At 44.7% G+C, this 20,251-nt stretch overlaps 1 protein-coding gene across 8 annotated transcripts in view; it reads right to left on the minus strand.

The window, feature by feature from the left end:
• RTN4 (reticulon 4) overlaps positions 1–19,783 on the minus strand; it is a 42,076-nt gene extending 22,293 nt beyond the window's left edge. The window contains exons 1-5 of one of the 8 annotated variants that reach the window (XM_085054160.1): positions 19,562–19,783; positions 18,516–18,971; positions 11,428–11,463; positions 4,463–4,519; positions 1,233–3,671 (exon numbers count right to left, since the gene is read on the minus strand). In XM_085054160.1, coding sequence (XP_084910286.1) covers positions 1,233–3,671; positions 4,463–4,519; positions 11,428–11,463; positions 18,516–18,971; positions 19,562–19,649 — 3,076 coding nt within the window. In that variant the 5' untranslated portion in view covers positions 19,650–19,783. Of the gene's footprint in view, positions 1–1,232; positions 3,672–4,462; positions 4,520–11,427; positions 11,464–18,515; positions 19,101–19,561 lie in introns of those variants that run through there. The other 7 variants (XM_085054158.1, XM_085054157.1, XM_085054159.1 and 4 more) reach the window with 7 other exon arrangements.
• Between the last annotated feature and the right edge of the window lie 468 nt (positions 19,784–20,251).

The raw sequence follows: 20,251 nt of genomic DNA on the forward strand, positions 1-20,251 counted from the left end.
GGCAGTAGTATCTGCTGGAAGCCTGAGGAGCCTTCACAGAACACACAGACACAGTGTCTTAGCAGTGCAGTGTATCACTGAAATTCTACCCCAAGAGAAAAGCAAAACTCTCTCCTTTCTGCCTTACCTGTATGTAGAGAGGAGGTGAGACAGGAGAACTGGCAAACATAAAAAACCCACATTTTTCTACCTTATTTCCCAAACCTACTTCAATTGCACCAACGCTCTAATGTTCTCCTCAACATTCACCTCTTATTCCCTTCCAGCTCAGGGTATTCTATAATTCTATTTTATGAACTGTAGGCTGCAGCTACTGCATAAATACAGTACTGCTGCTGAGTCAAACTAACCCCTGGTTTTCTATTTAGAGCACTGTGCTTTCTGCAGTAGCTGATTTTTTGGTGTGAATACTTCTGATCAAGGCTTAAGTAGAAGCAGAGTGCTGCGATATCAAAAAGCAAAGTACTCCTCTAGTCTACAAAAAGCCGGAATTTCACGAGTTGCTCAGTTTAGAGAACAGAATACAACTTCCTGCTACTGTAACTACACATTACTGTAAGAAATATTAACTATACTGAAGCACAAGACCCACCTGAAAAAAGAAACAGAAATTAATACCTGTGCTGCGTATAAACCAATTTTAGTGTTTGCAGAACACTCAACTTCTTAATGACCACTTTTCTAGTAACCTGCATACCAAGCTCCCTCATGTTCACCACTTATTTTAAACCACTGGCCTTGATCTAATGTAGGCTGGAGATGCACAGGCTCTTTTCCAGATTCCAGGCACATACAGGAGCAGCAGGGGTATTTTCCTGAGTTTTAACATCTGAACTGTTAATGGAAAGGAAGAAATGCCTCTTCAAATCATGTGCACACAGCAAATGCCATCCCAAATTCAGAGTTTGGGAGGCCACCCAATGCCCAGCCTGTGGACAGCCACAAAAGGGTCTGCAGTGAGTAGTCACTTATTTTTGCATCGACAGATCGTGAGCAGCAGAGCTGAAGGAAAAACCTGGAGATGCTGAGTCCATCCCTGATAAACAGAAAAAACGTACTAAAGCAATCAGAACATGAAAAAGGTACAAGTGCAGGCACTGACATTTTCTGTTACCCTTGGCCTACAGAGAAGTTTACAGAAAGTGATTTAAAAAGAGTAAGTTGTGACATGTTTAAGTTTAGCTAAAGAACTATGCAGATTAGCAAACTGCAAGACAGCATACACAGATTACCTGAAGACTTATTCAGCTTTGCTGAAAATACAGCAGTAGGTTTTTTCTTTTCTTTAACAGAAGCAGCTTCTTTCTCAGCTTCCTTCTCAAAAGCTCTTGGTTTTACTACACTGACTATCTCTTTTCCAGCAGATAAAGGTGAGGTATCTGTGGCTGGTAAGGACATGGTGGATACTTCAGGCACTTCTCTGTCCACAGCCTCCAAGGACTTTTTCAAGGCATTAGTATCTTCCTCAGCTTTTACTTCTACATTCTTCACAGACAGATCACAGGGTAGCTCTGGGCAAGGCAACTGCCTCTTCTTGCCCTGGATCACCTTACTTATGTCTTCACCTTCATCTTTGTGCATTATTTCTCTGTCAGGAGCTTCTGCCACAAATTCAGGAGCAGCTTTAGGATGACCTAACATCACAAAGTCTTCTTCCACTGAGACTGGGGAAGACTCCATGGGTGAGAGAGCTTTGTCATCTCCTGTTTTTGGTTCCATAGCAACAGATACATCAGCTGAATAAGCCAAAGCATCCAGCTCTTCCATTTGAAGAGGAATCTTCTCTGTCTTGGCTATTTTTGCAGGTATTGGCTCAGATGGTGGAGGAGCAACAATTTTGGAAGAGTCCAGCTCAGGTTGGAATGACTCCAGATAAGGCTTCCCTGTGGCAGCTACTGAATCCACCAGTCCTTCCTCATGTTCTTCATCAGTTGCAATACTCTCAGTGGATTTACTTTTTAAGATGAGAGATGAGTCTTCACTCGCTTCCTCAGCAAAGTCAGATATCATCTGGCTATTAAACAGGCCAGCTTTTCCAAACTGTGGAGACACTTTTCCGTCTAGTTCCTTGTGTTCAGGCATATCCTGAGAAATGCTTTCTGTTGCTGGCGTCTTTGAATACTCTGTGAAGGACGGAGCAGGAGATTCACCAGAGACCTTTGTTCCCTTAATTAAGTCACATGCAATAGATATATAAGGAGTCTCCAGATCTTCAGGAGTGGTGCTTTTCTCACCATCAGGTTGTTTAAATGCCAATGCCTCCTTTGCTTCCTGGGCCTGTGTCAGCGGTACATTCACTGCCTCTTGGTATACGGGAGGTTTTTCAGCCTCTTTTACATTCTCATACTTGGCAGTGGGGATAAATGTTTCTAATGGGGAAGCTTCCAGCTGCACAGCAGATGCTTCTGCCCCAGCAGTGCCGCTGCTTAGCGGGGCTTCCATAACAATATCGGGCAATATCGGTGACGGAGCAGCTTCAGAGCCTTCGAAGGAGGGGCAGATTTGTGCGGCGGGTTTCAGAGTCTCCTGCGCCGCCTCGGAGGTTTGCACTAAATCAATCTTGGTTTCATAAGCCAGTTTTGTGCAGGCTGCATCGTGCATCTCATACGCCTCCTGCACCAGGTCGGGAGTGAGACCCTCAGGCATGTTTGCGGCGCTGTCGGGCAACACTGGAGGGACCCCCTGTGCTTTAGCAGAGTCAGCTCCCTGCCCTTCCTGCCCAACTGCTCCAGTGCTAAAATTACCTTGTTCTGGGCCTGTCTGAGCTTTCAGTTCTGCAATTTTTTTCTCATCATCGGTTCTATTTTCTGAAGTGCCTTCCTCTAGTGGAGAAAGAGATTTGCCTTTGTTACCACTAGGACTTGGAGAGGAACCAAATTTAGTACAAGTGATGTAAGTCTGCGAAGGTTCCTTTACAGCTTCTGGGGTGCTTGGGAAAGAGGGATCTTCAGCACTGCCTTCACTCTCTCTTTCATAATCCTTCTGCAAACTCAGCTTACCCACATCATATTTCTCATCCAAACTGCTCTCCAGTTTGGCATCTATCTTACTTCCAACATCCTCTCTCATACTGCTCAGTCCACGACTAGCACCTTTGACTTCCCATATTGGCTCAAATGGTTTGAAGTCTGCATATTCTTCCCTCCTAAGAGGGTCTTCTTTCAATGCCTCTTTTTCATCATGATCACCACCTCCTGCATACTTGTCTTTGTTATAGAAGAGATCTTCCTCATTTCTCTCAAACAAATCTTGGGGAGATTCTGGAGAAATTTTCAGCTGCTGTGCAGCCATTTCCCCTGGGTTAGGCAATTCTTTAGGGCCCTCTAGCTGTGTTTTTTCTTTAGCTGGAGATAAAATGGCTGCTTCTGCTTTAGCAAATGGGGGTTGCGAGTATTTAATCTCTGAAATGTCTTTGTCATTTTCCTCTGCAAGAAAAGGGTTTCTGGAATTCTTCACAGGTTCTTTATAAAGCTCACTGGAGCTCTCTTTGTAAGTGCCTCTTGCAGAAAATCCATCTGAGAGGGTACCAAAGGCTGCATGCTCTTTAAAGGGATCGGCTGAGAGAGGAGAGAAGGAGGGAAGAGAAGAAGCAGGATCAAGCGGGACTGCAGTAAAATCCTCTTGACCAAGCGACTTAGTGCTACCTGGCTGCTCCTGCAAGTCCATAACTTCTGTGATCATGGACAGAAAGGAAAGTTAGAGAATGCAAGTGCTCTTAAAGTCAATGCAAACTTTCAACAGGTTCACATGATTTTAGCTGCTAAAAGGATCTTCCAAGTTCTAGCATGGGTACTATGAGCCATTAATACACAGCATCACTTAAAGCTATTCTATTTCACTTCTAGGAGAGAAGTGAGCAAGAGGCTCAAGAAGCAGCAACTTTATGCAGTGCAAAGATCTCAGTAAAGCTGAAGATGCCAGACAAGTACAGGGGGCAATATTAACAAAGCCAGAGCAGGAGGGTGGCAAGGGGAGACAGAGAGAGGGCATGTGTGGATGCTTGGGCATAAACATATGCACAAACGTGTGCCAGCAGTCTGTTTTGACACCTTTTTTTAAATGGGACTCTGGTGGATGGTGTACCTAACAAAAACCACTAAATCAATACTACAGGTACAAATTTTACTTCTTTTAAACATTGCAGAAAGTTACCACAGATTAAGTCTTTCTGCTAAAGCAGTAACTATGCTCTAATGTGCTAACACTATTAACTTCTCTCCTACATCAAGGGTCCAAGAATTCACAGATGGCTTTATCTTGTTTATGAAACAGTTTACCACATAAAGAAATGAATGCATAATAAAATCTGGAATAGATCAACTGAAAAGTCAAAACTGAAAAATGTGACAGAGGCTATTCTTGGACCCATGCTGACTTTTAGTAAAGGCAGACTAATTGGAAAGGGTTAATGAGATCAGAAAGGCAGGAGGTACTCAGACAAAGGGGAGCAGAAAGAACTTGCCTGCAGAGGAGTGCATCAGAGGCGCAGATGTAGCAGGAAGAGCAAAAAGGGTCTCATCTGAAAAACAAACAAATAACCTCAGCAGAAGGAAGGGCTAGGGTGAAGAGGGGAGAAAGCACACAAAGAGTCAGTTCCCAATACACCCAACAGATCCATAGCAAACACCCAAGAGAACCATGGAACACCATGAGAGCCAGGAGATTTGGGAGAGCCAACGCCCAGATTTCCCCATTCACAACTAGATTTTACTGAGGGATCTCCACCCTCCAAGCCAGTGACCGACCTTAGCGTGAGACACACCTTGGCAGCTACTCTTTATTTTCATTCTCTGAACTTGAACACCACTGAGCAGCTACACCTGCCATTGCCAATGGCACACAGCCCTTACTCAGCTCACCCCACCCGAGGTCTCCTCACACCCCCTTCACTGCTGTGGGAGAGCAGCTCCAACAGACTCAACCAAACACTGGGCAAAGTTCAAATGACTAAAGCAAGCTCTGAAACACCCCACAAACACAGCACTCATCAGGCATAGCCATACCGGGTAAACTGGAAACAGTAAATGATCTACTATTTGCTTTGTCTTTACTATTTTCCTTTTGGTATGACACAAACAAGCTCCCAGAGGAAGGCATTGTTTTTAAAGACTTTTTTGGCATGATCCAAGGAGTGTATTTGGCCTTGCTGAGTTTGTTTTAAGCCTAATATCTCCCATGACAAACCTAGCTCTCCAATTTCCACTCAAAGCAGCAATACCAGCCATCATGTGGATCTAGGCAAAGCAAAACTAGTCCTTCTCTGGATTTCTGTGTCAGCAGCTGTATTTTTCCCAGGTCCATCACAGTCTGTTGGCTTTGCATTGATATAAAAGTACTTTTAGGTAACTTTACTTCAGGTAACACATTTAGTTGAATTTATTTCATTCTGAAAAGTGCATAAAGTTTTCAAATTGAGGCTGTTAAAGGATATTTGCAATTCACATCAATTGTATTAGCAGAGTGCAAAATCATATTAAAACAATTAAATCAAATTTTTCATTTTCAGTACAGACACAAACAATCTAATTTTGCTATTTGCCTGGACAAAATCAAGTACCAGGAAAGAAGTGAGGGGTTTTTGTTTTGTTGGGGTTTTTTTTTGGGGGGGGGGGGGTGTTTATTTGCTTTTTTGTTTTTTATTATTAAAAGCAAAGAATAATAGAAGCAATGGCGCTTAAAAGATGAAAGGCAAGAAGTGAGAAATATGGTAGGTGCAGCAGCACATACATAATAACCCAGTCAGGCAAGGCATTAAGCTAAGCTGTGTTTTGGCACTAACCATGACTTGTGCAGAAGCAATGTCACTTGGAGACATTCATGACCTGTCTGGCTTATTCAAGTTAATCCCACCAGCAGTTTTCCAAAAATCAAGTCTCCTCACAACTTGCATTTCCTGCCACAGTTGGGTTTATTTCACAGAATATTTGGATCTTGCTCTATTTTGTGGATTATAAACATCACTTGAAGACGGCAGAAAACAGAATAAGAAATAAAGCTGAGTGTAGGACTTGGTATTGAGAAGCTTCCTCAACTCCTGCTGGGCCAAAGGGATTTCTGCTCAGTTTTCTAAAAATTACATTTTTCGATTAAGGACCATATAGAGAGAAACCTCAATTCCAAATTTAGAGCACATTAAAGCAGTGTCACAGTTCAGTGGTGGCAAGGTTTGTAAGGACAAAAACCACACTGGAGGACAACTGATGGGTATGTGACACAGAGTCACAGAACTGCAACACCAAGTAGCACCACAGACCCTTTATCCCAGGAGCTGCTCAGCTCCACATCCCCTGGCTCACTGGGATCTTTTCCACAAGCATAGACTACTCCTAAGCTCACAGCTTTCCTGAAACCACACATTCTCCCTCCTCCAGATTATCTCAGAGCAGCACAACCTGGATTTCCTGGAAGGGCTCTGTGCTTTGGGGCAGGAGAGAAGGCAGGATGGACCTGGTGGGACCAGATTGTGAACAGAGAAACCCTGACAGCCCAACAGAAAAGGGCCTCAGCAGGAAACCAACACCAAGACAGTAGAGAGGAGGTGCTGGAAATGCAGGAAGAAGAACAAAGAAACACAACAGAGTCCACTGTGGGGTAAAGAGGTTAAGGAAAACCACAGAAGTCATCCCTGAAGGTGCAGTTCCTGTCCTGTCCAAAGACCAACTGCAATCTCTACCAAAAATGTCACATTTAAAATATTTTGAACACTTTCCAACCCCAGAGAGAGAGGTTTCAGTTTCTGGGGAGGAGCACTGGTTTTAGGAGCATGGGCCCTCATTTTTCAGTGTTTTCTTAAGACGGCACAAGGCAAAAACTCCTGAGGTTTAGCTTCCATTTACTCAACACAGAACCATAAAATAGCTATGCCAGCCACTGAATTCCCAGGTTCTCTTAATGGAAGGATATTATGTCCACACCCAAACTTTATTTTCCACACATAGCTGGAGTGTGAAAAGAGATTACATAAAAGCAGTGTTTCCTAACCAGCCAAGGAGAACCACCCACTTTCCCTCCACCCACATTAGAATGGCATTTTTCCTGCTGAAAGGAAGAAGATACAAGGGCTTTTTCCTGCCCTTGTGGGTCCTGTGTAACACCTCCAGGCAAGCAGGGAAAATGGAGTAGGACAACTCCCCCACCAGCATCAGTGCTGACTGAACCACCACTCTCTGCAGGGTGGAATTGAAGTGACATGGTGAAAGGGATTTTTTCCAGCAGTGACAGGGGCACTGAAGAATCTCCACCTCCCATGTGGAGGTAAAAACCTCTCAGAAACACAACTCGGTGGATAAGTAGGACACCTCTAGGATCCCTCGCCAGGGGTGGCTTCTCCTGTTGCCATCACAATGGCAGAAATTAGGTGACAGAAACAAACACCCAAACGAGCAGGACACCAGAACCAAATAAAAAAACTTCAGAATACATCAAGCTCTGAGCAAGATTATTGTCAAGTAAAAGTAGATATTCAAAACACCTTATTTGACTTACAAAGTGAGTTTCACAACAGCAAAGCTTCACCCAATGATATACAGAAAAATCTAAATCATCCTAACTTTTTACAAATCATAACTAAAAACTCCTTCAGTAAGATGAGCTGCTCAATTAACACTTCCATCAGAAGACTTTTGTTTCATGAAACTCAGAAGAATGAGCTCTCGAAATAAACACTAAACCTCCAGGAAAAAAAAAAAACCCTTACTCTAAATTTTATCTGCTAAAAATCCATAATGATGCAAATTAGTACTTTCAGCATTGCAGTTAAGATAAAGGCTGACCTCTTATTTATGAGTGGTACCACTTTATAAGAGTTACTGAAGCACTCCAACTGATGGCTTTAAAAGAGAACTTTAGAGACTCAGGCCTGACTGCATTCCTGTTTTTAAGCAGAAACATTCTGCACATTTTACCTTGGCTTTCACAAATTAAACATTCCCTAAAAAAAAAACCAAAAAGCACCCACAAATAGCCCCGTAGGTTCTTTCATTAGCACGAGGTTTCATACATTAAAACTGCATTATGATTTCAGCCAAAACATAACATCCCCCTACGAGAATCAGATTTCAGGTTTGTATAAAAATAAAGAACCCTGACAACCAGTGTGACAATGATGTGTAATTTTAAACCCTCATTTTAATTTCTGCTGATACCCCACTAACTGCTGATGCTACAAGATGCTGACATTACCAGCATAAAACTTAAAATTTAAATATCAAAGTTTTGGTTAAAAAGTAGAGAAATAAATGGAGAGAGATCTCTCATGCAACTAATGAAATTAAAGTTACCTGCAAATATTTCCAGAGAAAGAGAAGAATGTTTAAAATTGAGAAGTAGTAAAACGACAATTCTGTGAAAAGCAATTTATGAGAAAAGACCCTTTTTTCTTCCAACAAAACGTACTTGTGCAAGGAAAGCAGAGGCTTCAGTCTAGTCAGAGACAATAAGCAATGAGCCAGAGCAATTCCTATCCCTCATCACTATTTTTGTGTAAGTGAAGGACCCTTCCATCTGCTCCCATGCACCTCCTTCCAAGGCACAGCAGCAGGACTGTGGTAAAGTGGCTTTATTGTTCTGCTGTCCTCTTTATTTTTATGTATGGGTTCAGCATTAAAACACACAAATCCCACAAAAATACTGAGCAAACTTCACCTGATGCCCAGTTTAGCTTTGGCAGAAGATTGCATTAGGCTGCTAGATGGCAGTTTCAGCCTTCAGAGCTTAAAAACCACTTCCTGGATTAGTTTGCTGGAACATGAGTGCTATTCTTAAAACAAAATTAACAAAAATGGAATCTTTCAGAATCCACTTCACCTTTGCAAGCATAGGAAATGAGCAAGACACCAAACTAAGAGGCCAGGGACTGCTTTTACTTTACAGACCTCCCACAGCGGGACACTGTGAAAGGCCTCTCCTGTTAACATAATATTTAACAATAAAGGAAAACAGGGCAAAATTAATGTTCCAAGGAATGGCATCTGTGACATGACTCAGACATCGTGTAAAAGTTCCATTTGCAGCAACCCCTCTAGGGCAGATATGAAAGAGAAATTGTTTCTTCAATACACCAAGTTGTTCATGTGCCCACAGTGGAGGCTGCCCCAGCAGCATTTGTGTCTCAGGCTGTTTAGCAACACATGTGGCCATTTAAAAGTTAATTATTTCAAGTTCTTGAATGCCTAATTTCCTACTGCAGTACAAAACAAGGGCACTCAACTTCACAAGAATTTCCTGAGAAAAGCAGCTGCCTACACAAACTCCATTTAAATCATCTCCTGTTATGATGCGATTGTTCTAAATACGGGATTTCACCAAATATTTAAACCATCCAAGATTAAGAACATTAACTATTAATAGAATCTTTTCACATCATTAGATCAGGCTGCAGAGCCACAGCAAATAATTAGCTTTTCTCATTTAGCTCTTTTTACTTATAGGTATAAGTTTTTAAAGAGAAGTTTCCAGTTTAGGAAACTATATGGAAATTTTGGGAGGAAAGTGTGCAAACTTCTACAGAAGATGGGACTGTTGAAGACTTAAGGGGGAAAAGAAGCTCCATTTTTAACATCCTGAGGGCATCACAGCTGGGATCACAAAAGGAGCCAAGACTTTTGATCATTAACAAGCCCAGCTGTAGGTCATTTCAGGCCTTCATGGCAATTACTGCAAAATGGAATCATGCATCACCTGCAGGGAGAGTTGTACTGCACTACTAGAAATGCATAAAGAAAACAAGTTCAAACCGAGCATTTTGAACAATGCAATGAATGTTTCTGCAAACAGGTCTCTAAGCAAGTAACGTTTTCTTGTTGTCTAAGCAGAAATCTATAACCAAAGTTTAGGTAAGTTTTTTTCAATATCATTTTTACACCGTCCAGTTTTGCAGCTTCTCCTCTCCTTAAAAAAGCTCCACTTGAGACAAGCTACCCAGCAATACAGAGACTGTAAAGCACTAGGACAGAGGTGAGCTATGTGACATTGCTGCTTCTTTTGATCACCTATTTAGTGAAAAGAAAGGCACTTCCACTCCCCTGCAATACCCAACTGCCAACCAAAAACAAACAGACACAAAGAAGAAATATTATTCTGGCTCTGGCTTTTCCAACACTCCCTATTACAACTCCCAGGCTGCCAAAGTAAGACCCCACCACGAGGGTGTTTTAAAAGGCCATTAAACACTTCAGATGCAACTGCCAGTCTCACCTCCCTCTTACAACCATTTTAATCAGTAACACCATGGACAGGATCCAAAGCATTGCAGAAAGTGGCTCTGTAAGACCATTTTCTGCTACAAGTCCCTCATCCACTGAGTGTCACCCCATCCCCTCAGAGCAGGGACAGAATTTATCTGGCATCTTTTGTTACTAAAACTAAACAAACAAAGAAAAAAGTCTCAGTTCAACTCCAGAGAAACTTTTCATTTCTCTCACAGCAAGTACACAGAATTCCCAGAAACAGGATGCACATACCTCTCTCCCCAGCCCAGCAATCCGCAGGAGCTCACCACGAGGAAATTAAATCCTCTCAGGAACAAAGAGAAAACCGTTCTGCTCCTGAGCACAACCCAAGTTCAGGGAGCAGTAAGTGGCAGAGCACAAGTACCACACACCTTGGCTGTGTCTTCCTCATAAGGGTATCAACTGCCCAATCACAGAAATTCAGCTTTATTACCCAAATTAGCAGCAGGTGCTGGGTAAAGTCTCTCTTTATTCAAGTCAGGTGGCCACAATTAACCCCAGCTGTTCACAGCCCATCTCTGATGGCCTGAAATGCCCACTCTACAATCAAAACTATATTTAATATATAAATCAAATTTAATAGCAAAGCTAAAAAATAATTTAGAACAATCTCAGACATGAACATTCCCAGATTCACCATTTACAGCCAACAATTTACATTGTTTCAATCAATTTGATTTTAAAAAAGCAGAAAGAAACAATCTAGCCAACTGCAAACACAGTCCAGCTAGACATAGCTTTAATCCAAGTACTCAGCCTTTGGCAACATTTGTAACCAAAAAAAAAAAAAAAGTTCCTGTAAAAATTAGGTAAATCTTCCTTAAGAGCCAGACTCTTTAACCATACGTTGAAGTAAGAAACGGAAATTTGAGTTCTGGCAGTGCCACAAAGCAGAAAAATATAGTAATTACATCAGAACTTATTCAAAGGCAGGAGGTCTAAAGAGCCATGCAAATCCTATCATTATGCAGACATTATCCAATTTAATTTTAGAGATTATACCAATCATAAGATTCTCTTTCACTGATTTGTACAGATGGATTTTTTCCCTGCTTTCCCCACAATTAAACAAATTAAGCAGTATTTAGATGAGCAACCTTATCATTGCAGAAGAATGTATTTATTAGCTAAAATGATCTTTAAAGAATGGAGATGAGATGCTACTGATTTCTTTTGGCATCTCTTCCCAACACATTACCTTGTGTGACAAGCCTCTGACATAAGAGCTTAGGGTCTGCAAAATAAAAACAAATTGATGCATAAGATGTCTGATGTATAAGATATGAAAAACAGGGAGCAATATGGACTTGTTATACCCATTAGTACCTGAAGACTATATTTTAATTAAAGGGAAAAAGCAGTGTGAAGATTCAGAGTCTTGATGTCCTCTTGGCAACCAAGGGGATCAGGTAGCAACAGCACTGCGATACATTGTGGTCAACAGAGGTTTTGCCCACCCACTTAATTTGGTTGTTTTTTTTAAAGAAACAATACACAGGGAAAACCCAATTTTCTTATCTAACAGTGCAATCTTTTAACAAAAACTTGTGTTTAAAACACTCTAAATCAATCCCTCTGAGCAGGCTGAAGGCACCACCAGCAGACCTGGCTGAAGCCCACAAAACAAGGAGCATCTCTGCTCCCAGTGACATTTTTCTCCTCGCTTGTTCCTTTCTGTTCTGCAGCTACAACCTGCTTTGGAAGGCCTCACACATGCTCTTTCATCTGTTTTCCTTGGCACTGGTTTCCTTGCCACACACAGGGGACACAGAACGACAGGCATGAAGGAATTTTCTCTCCTGTCAGAAAAGAGGGGACAACAGAGTTCAAGGAAAACTGTCACAAACCAGTGCTGACTGGATAAGCAGGAGGATTTTGACAGACTGAGAACATTTTTAACTGGCAACAGGAAAGTTTATATTTATCTCAGTCTTGTGTCTTATTTGAAGACATCTTAACTAACATATTCTCCCTAGCTGATGAAGTTGATGACATGATTGCCCTGATCATTAAAATGCTGCCAGCAGAAGCTGAGAGTATTTTCTCCAACACAAAGCAAGTCTCCCAGCAAAACTAGGGAGGGTCACACTGGTATTCCCAATACTTCTACACAGAGAGGGGAGATAAAAGTATTCTGTCTTTATACATCAGAAAGCAACAAATTGAGACAAATGCATTAAAATCGGGGGGAAAGCAGTAATTTAAAACCATAAAATCTAACCTAACTTAAAATCGTCATATTTTGACAGTTACAGTTGGCAGCAGATTGATTATTTCCACTTGAAAGACAAAAAACATTGTACTGAGATAATATGATTTTCTCAGACTTTTTGAATATTAATAAGGCCATTATTTTATTGCTGTTGCAGTAGTTCTTATTGATGGAAAGACCAATTAAAAAAGCCATCCACCAAGCATGTGTCATCTGTCTGGAGTGCAGGATCTCAGTGCTGGCTGTCCTGTGCTGCCCTAAAAACTGAGACTGCAGAATAAGTAGAAAATATTATGCAGTGTTTCCAAAGCATACACACGAGCAGTTTCTATTTTAGATCATAAAAGAAGAAATTTTTTAAAATCCACCTGCATAAAAACATTACTTTTCCACTGAGGTCTCACAGTTCACTATTTTTACTTGGCAATAACAGCTTTTTCTTTCGTTTCTAAAGCAGCTTGATAGTTACACAATTTTCCTCCTACTTCATGCATAAGCATTTCTGAATATCTCAAGACAATTTACTGTAAGCTATAAGTTGCTTTCCATTTTCTAGCCAATAAAAGACCAAGAACTATTTCCTTCCCTCCAAACTAGAACCTGAAGGACATTTTCAGATTGAAGTATGCTTTGCTAATATTTGTATGAGTTTCATAGTTACTATAGAAACCTGCCAGCACAAGAAATAAAAAAGAAAAAAAAAAAGAAGCTTCTGTCAAAATATTAACAGAAAATAAAGAAATATAACTCCAGCACACCAAGTGCTCCAGTTGAAGGTTAACCACCCTTTGTTCCTTCCCAGCACACAAAGGCCAGGCGGATCAAGGAGAGCCATCAAGCAGCTGGGTGTGGCAGAATGGACATGGAAACAGGCAAACAAAGCTTTGAAATTTCCTCAAAACCGTGTGGCAAGCACCAGAGCACACACCCCCTCCCCCACGCCAAATTCCAGCGGCATGGGAACATTGGTCTCCAGGGTTAAGAAGACTGATGCCTAAACGCCTCCTGCTAAGTAGCCAGGCTCCCAGACTGAGCGCTCTCTAAAATCCCAGGCACTGGCAGGAGAGGAAGGAAAATAAAAACAACATCCGCTTTCCCAGCAACTTTGAGAAAATCTGACTGGGAAGCCTGAACACTCCCCTCAGTTTCCAAGAGCACCACTGTTCTTGGTTATCTGTGCGATAAGAAAGAGGTTCTGTGGCCACCAGTGGCGATGCAATAAGGTGGACAAAACAGACCAACAAGGTAGACAACAGTGGTCACTCCATAGCCATGCTCCAAGCTTCCTTAAGTACAGGCTGGGAGGATAGGGCAAGAGGGCAAACAAACAGTGGCTCTTCACTGTCTCCTAACTCGTGGTTTGCAGGATTTCATCTCCAAGGGGAAAGTTCCCAGTGTAATTCAAAATTCCCTGAGGGCTACATCATTATAGGGTAGGTGGAAGCTGTGTGGTTTTATCCTGGAAAGCAAGTCAAAGGATACACACACAAAGAAAACATACCATCAAACTTGGCAGGACTATCCTTGCATACACTTCTGGTTAACAGAAGAAAGAGCTGTTGGGCTTCTGAAGCTCTGACACCAGCTCAATCACAGAAGCAGGCCTCAGTGCTAGACACTGCACATGATAAGGAATAAAACTAAATAAATAAAATGATCCTTTGCTGAACTCACCAAGATGGGAACACAAAATATGAAAATGAAGATACCAGCTTTACTATACCAGTCAAATTGCTGATTATTTTCCTTTTCACAAGAGGAAAAATAAATCACATTCTAAGTTAGATAACACAGGTTATTAACACCTCCCTTAGAGCTTTGTTGACTATACTTGGGAAGAGAAAGGGTCTTGCACCTCAGAGAGCCACTGAAGATCAGTGGGTACATATTTTAATAAATAAAGGTACAAATGAAAGTCACCAGTGGTAGTATTCAAGGACAGTTCTGATTTTCCAAGTCATGCTGCATCCTGTCCTTAAAATGCACACAACTCCTCTGAAGGAGTCCATGCAGACACAGCAGCACAACAGAAAAAATCTGAGGAGCAAATATGCTGGTTTAGAATTGGTATAAAATGCAAATGCAGGATGTGCAGGGTAAAAGGTTCACTCTCTGGGGTGAGCAGAACCAAGTATAGATCTGCATTTATTCAGCATCTCCTGCGGCTGGGCTCAGCCTGGCCAGGAACAGCTCCAGGCAGCTCTGCTGACCTCTGCTTGACACTGTCTGGCAAGCCTTCCTGAAACCTCTCCTCAACATGGCTGATTTAAGGAAAAAATCCTATAGAATCAAATGGCAAAGCAAGATTAATTAATAAACTGGCCCTTCACAACGTTTGCATATGTATTTAACCCAGGTCAGCTGAAGGCAACAGACACATAAGGAGACATCTTTATTCTCTCTGCATGCTGGCCTAGGGCCAGTCTGGTGCATTTTGTATACAGGCTTCTGGTAAGTGCAGTTTAACTTCAAAACACAACAGTCTCTTCCAGAAAAGTGATATTAGACCCTCCGTTTGCTGCAGGATCTAGGGCTTGAAGAAGGAAAGTGGTATCGATGCCCTAATAATTTCTGGCTTTTTCTCTCTTCATGTATCGGTAACTTGGTGTAGTTCTGTGCTTCTTACAAAGTGCTAAAAACCTCTGTTCCCAGCACCTTTAGCCAAAACAAAGCTCTCTGAATAGAGACTCAAGGACACACTCATTGCCCTACGCCCGAAAATATTTAAACAACGGTAGAAGAGGGGGAGCAGGCCTGGGGTGGTCAACATCATCGCCTGAGGGTGTGATTGGAGAATTAGGGACCAATATGCTAATAGGACAGAATTTACAAAAGGTGAAGGGCTCGCGACTCAGTATCCATTTTGGGTGTAGTCCCTTCGAGGGGGACTTTGCTTGCCTGAATGTACCTTGAAGGCCTTGAATAAATTTGTCCACTTTTTATACTCCTAATTTGTCTTGACCTCCGTTTCAAGTAGCCTGTTTTAGGCATCAGTTTCTACTCATCATAGTACACTGATTATTCTTACTTTGGGCAGCTAGCCAAAAAAAAGGGGGAGTATTACTTTGACCATGTACAACTACCTCAAACTGAATTTTCTTTGCACCCTACATAAATTTAAGTAATCAAAAGATTTAAGCAGTAATCTCTCCAGAACTGTAGTTTTTGCTACTCACAACACAGCAAGTACCAAAAAACGAGAAATTGTTCACGAGAACCCAAGTTTGACTGCAGAGCTCCTGCTTGTTTTCTCCTCTTGCAAATATTTATATTAGCTCTTCAGAAGGTAGGCTGCTGTTACCCTGCCAGAGACTTGGATTACATGTAATTATGTCACAATGATACTGAATACTCCTAAGTATGTAACTAATAGCAATTACAAAGGTTTTCTTTTTTAAAAACACCTCCGTATATATATAAAATACGTTTTAATGGGCCATCAAGTAGGCAATACATTTTTGCTATTGTTCCACTGACAAAAGGCAGCACCATGGCCAATTGTTGCAGATAAAAGAAGCCCTACTATTCTCTGCACACTTGCTACAGGCCATACTCTCCTCCTCTTTGAAAGAGAATTTCAAAGTTTTTTGATCCAAATCATCATAAATGAAAGCATTAGATTTCAAATATGAAGAAAATCTTAAAAAAATTCTAGATTGTGAACTGTAATTCTTCAGTTATACCTTAAATTCACACAGCAGAGTTCAAAGTAAGTGAAACCACAGCTCTGCAGAGAGCAAACCACAGGACCACGTGGCTGTCCCTGCCATGGTCACCCTGCCACCAGTTGCAGGCAGCAAATTCATTTTGCCAGACTCCCAGCATGACTGAGAGTGAACTCATTTGAAGCCAAGCCAAATATCTTGACCCAGACAGTTTTAACACCAACTGCAAAATGCAAAAGTAACAAATATTTGATGTTTAAATGGATATTTAACACGATGGAAACTAAGTGCTCCTGCATCTGAGAAGGCCGAAGTACTCATGAGATAAGCTGGCAATGCTTTTATCAACACAATTTGCTCTCACCTAGGAGTTTCAAGTACAGAGCCTCTAATATTTCAACTCATCATTAGATGAGCATTGTGTTACAACACCTTGTCTTTGGAAACCAGGCCTCCCCCAGATGCCAGTCCTCACTTCAGAGCCCTAAATTAATCATCACTGACAAATTAAAATAACTCTTTGATGCCACTTCTCAGCTATACTACGCAATTCTCACAGTTAGGTCTCTAACACAGAACTATTTCAGGAATTACTGTGTTCTTTTTGCCTTATCCTTCAGGGGTCAGAGAGAAAAAAAGCTAATCACCTCCAGAAAACACACTTTCATCCCTACTTTTCAAAGCAACATGATTTGGTTGATCCTATTTCTTCCATTCAGTTCTGTTTAAACCATCCAGAGCTCCACTCAGAGAACATGCCTAGAAAAAATCCTGTCCATCCTTCATATTGAATCCCTCCTCTTCAGTCTGTTGCAAGCTTTTGTCATCATCTGTCCTCCAAATGGTGGAAACAAAAAAAAAATTAATCTCCTTGGCGTATTGCTACACAGAGAGCTTCCAGAAGAGCAAAACAAAGTAGGCTTCATGAAAAACAACAGCACAAGTAACCATAAAGTCCTGTCACACATGCAAATAAAACACATTGTGAAACTTCCCCTGACAAAACTAAATTCAGGTTTTAACGGGCCTTTTTGAAAATTATTGTTCCGGATGGTTTTCTTTATTAGATCTTGAGTATCATGCCCCCTCATAGTGTGGTGTTTAGTTATTATTGAAATCCCACATCTTTATAACATACCAACACCATAACAGCAATGAAGATTAGCACACACCACGATGATCTCAAGGCACTTCTGTTTGTTCCCTTCCACTGTTTAGTGGCCTCAAGTCAGCTCTCATACTTTGAATTAAGCAAAAGTGAAGCCAAAGCACACTGGCAATCCATGTGCAAGGCATTAGTCATGCGGGTCAGCTCCCGGATTAGACCTGAGAAGGGCTCTGGCACTCAGACAGCACCAGCAATTGTTGGGGGGCGACACGCCCTCCACTTCACAGCTCTGGACTCCAGCGTACCCCCACATTATGGAGCGACGCCTTGGAAAAGCCCCAGATGACAGCCACGGCTAAGCCGCGGCCATCCAGGACGCGAGGTTGACATTCTTCTCCAGGGCTGCCACACCTAGAGCAGCGAGCAGCCTGGTGGCCCTTTGTGCTGCCACACATTCCTCCCTAGGTCACCGGCTCCCTCTCGGGGGCAGTTCGCGGCCGGGGCGCGGCGTCCCCACGCAGGCTGCGGGCCGCAGGGCTGTGCCGGCCAGGTGGAGGGCTGGCAGCTCCGCAGTCCCTCGCCTCGCCTCGCCCCTCCCTCCAGGCACCGTGTTAAACATGAGTAAGATTACAAGTATCTTATGTTTCCCTCCTCCCCCGCGCTCCCGCGCCCAAACCCGCAGTGCCGGGCCACTCCGGGGAGAACCGTACTCGGGACAATGCGGCGAGGGGCGGGCTCTGTGCCGGAGGAGAGCTGGCCAGAACCGCGCGAACCCCGGGGCCGGTCCCTCGGGGCTCTGGCGGTACTCCGGGCAGGGCCGCCCCCGCGGGGCTCAGCCGGTACCGCCGACACGGTCGATCCTTTTGGGCTCGGCCGGTACCCCGGGCTCGGCCCCCGCTCCCCCCGCGACGCGGCCGTTGCCAGGCGGCGGCGGCGGCCTCGCCCCCGGGCGGCCCATGTGCGAGGCGGCGGCCGGGGCGGCGCTTCCCCCTCCCGCCATTAGCATAACACAGAGGGGAGGAGGAGGGAAAGAGAAGAAATTACAATAAAAAAAAAAATTACAAAAAAAGATAGGGGAGGGGGAGCCCTTTCTCCTGCATGAGCTGCGGCGGGGCCGCAGGGAGCGGGGCCGCGCCCGAGCGCGGCTGAGGGGAGGGAGCGATGCCGCAGGAGGCGGCCGAGGGCCGGCAGACAAAGGGAACCTCCCGGCGGGGCAGCGGGGCTCGAGAACCGGAGCGGCTCGGGCGGAGGCTCCCCCGGCCAGCCACCGCCCTCCCCGGGCCCGGGGCGGGAGTACTCACCAGCTGAGCCGGAGGAGGACCCTCTTCTCCGGGGGGCGACGGCAGGCTCGGGCTTGGACGGCTGGGGCTGCGCGGGCCGGGCGGGGGCCGGGGGCTGCTCCTTCGCGGGGGACGGCGTGGTGGCGGAGGAGGAGGAAGAAGACACTGCTCCCCGGGGGCTCCAGTCCGCCTGCGGCGGCTCCGGAGCGGTGGGGCGGGGCGGTTCGGCGGGGCCGCCGAGGTCCAGCAGCTGCGGTGGCCGCTCCTGCGGGGCTGCGGCGGGAGCCGAGGCGGGCTTCCTCTCCATCACCTCCAGCTGCTCGTCGAAGTCTTCGTCCTCTTCTTCCTCTTCCTCCTCTTCCTCCTCCTCCTTCTCGTCGTCGACCACGAACTGGTAGTTAAACTGTGGCTGCTGCGGCCGGGCTGGCCCGGAGGAGGAGGAGACCAGGGGCGACTGGTCCAGCTCGTCCATGGTGCCTGGAGCGGGCGGAACAATGAGCGGTGCGGGTGCGGGGGGAGGCGCGGGCTGCGCTGCCGCCGCCGCTGCGGGACCCGCACTCCACGCCCTGTGAGTCACCGCCCGGGAGGCGCGGGCGCGGCCGCTCCTCCCCGCGCCCGGAGCGGCGGCGGCGCCGGCCAATGGGAGCGGGAGCGGGCAAAAGGCAGCCAATGAGGGTGGGCCTCGGGCGTGGCCCCTCATGAATATGCATGAGAGGGGGCGGGCCCCAGGGCTGGCGGAGCGGGGCTGAGAAGTCGGGTAAAGTTCAGCGCGGAGAACGCGGGTGGGGCGGGAGAGGAGAGGGGGCACAGCCCGGGGACCCTCCATCCCCCCCCGTGACAGACAGCCTGGGAGCGCGTGTCGTGATTCACCACTTTCCTCTGCCAGGAATAGTGGGTTTTCCTCTTTTTTTTTTTTTGGGGAGGGGGGGGTTGGTGGTTTTTTTTTTGTTGTTGTTTTAAGCAGCAGTCAGAAACCCTCAGCGCTTTTCAGAAAGGGAAGGGGGTGACTGGTCCCCTGGGTACGGATGGTGCAGGGTACCGATCCGCCTTAGCCCGGTTTGTCTCACCCTGGACGTGACCGAAGGATCCCGAGGCATCCCGGGCGCCGCCGCACTGCGGGGCCGGGAGGGGGTGAGGCGCCGTCCCGATCCTCATCCCGATCCTGCTTCGCGGGCATCGCGCCGATCACCGCAGGCACATCCCCTGGGGCGGGAAGCGGAGTCAGCCAGCGCCTTCCTCCGATGGGAATGGAAGTTTTAACCAAACCATGATGCAAAACCTTCCCATGTCTGAAAAAAAATAAAAAACAGAGAGGAGACATTGTTAGAAGAGACAAACTTGTTTAACCGCCCGTGTTAGCGTAAGGCAGCGCCATGAGCAGATCCCACAATCTCTTTAAAGTATGAATTTAAATTATGCAACTTCTGTGGGAAAGAATGGAAAGGAAAAGAACCATGAAAGGAGAAAAATGAAAGGTAGTAGGAGAAAGCAAAGAGGGAAGGGAAAGGGAAGGGGAAATAAAAAAAAAGAGGAAAGGAAAAAGGAAAGAGGAATGGAAAGAGGTAAGGAAAGAGAAGAGGGACAGCAGAAGAAAACTTGGCGCTTGCCACTGTTAAGACTCTGGTGTGGTCTCCAGCTTTCTGCTCAGAAATGGAACATTGGCCAAAGCCCTTAGGGTAACACTTAATTTAACTAAAATACCATCTATTTGGATGCAATTTCCACCCACACAGCTGCCTCAATAAGACCAAAAGGCC

The sequence above is a fragment of the Lichenostomus cassidix genome, chromosome 3 (assembly GCF_008360975.1).
Source record: "Lichenostomus cassidix isolate B80296 chromosome 3, HeHo_3.0, whole genome shotgun sequence".
Lineage (NCBI taxonomy): Eukaryota > Metazoa > Chordata > Aves > Passeriformes > Meliphagidae > Lichenostomus > Lichenostomus cassidix.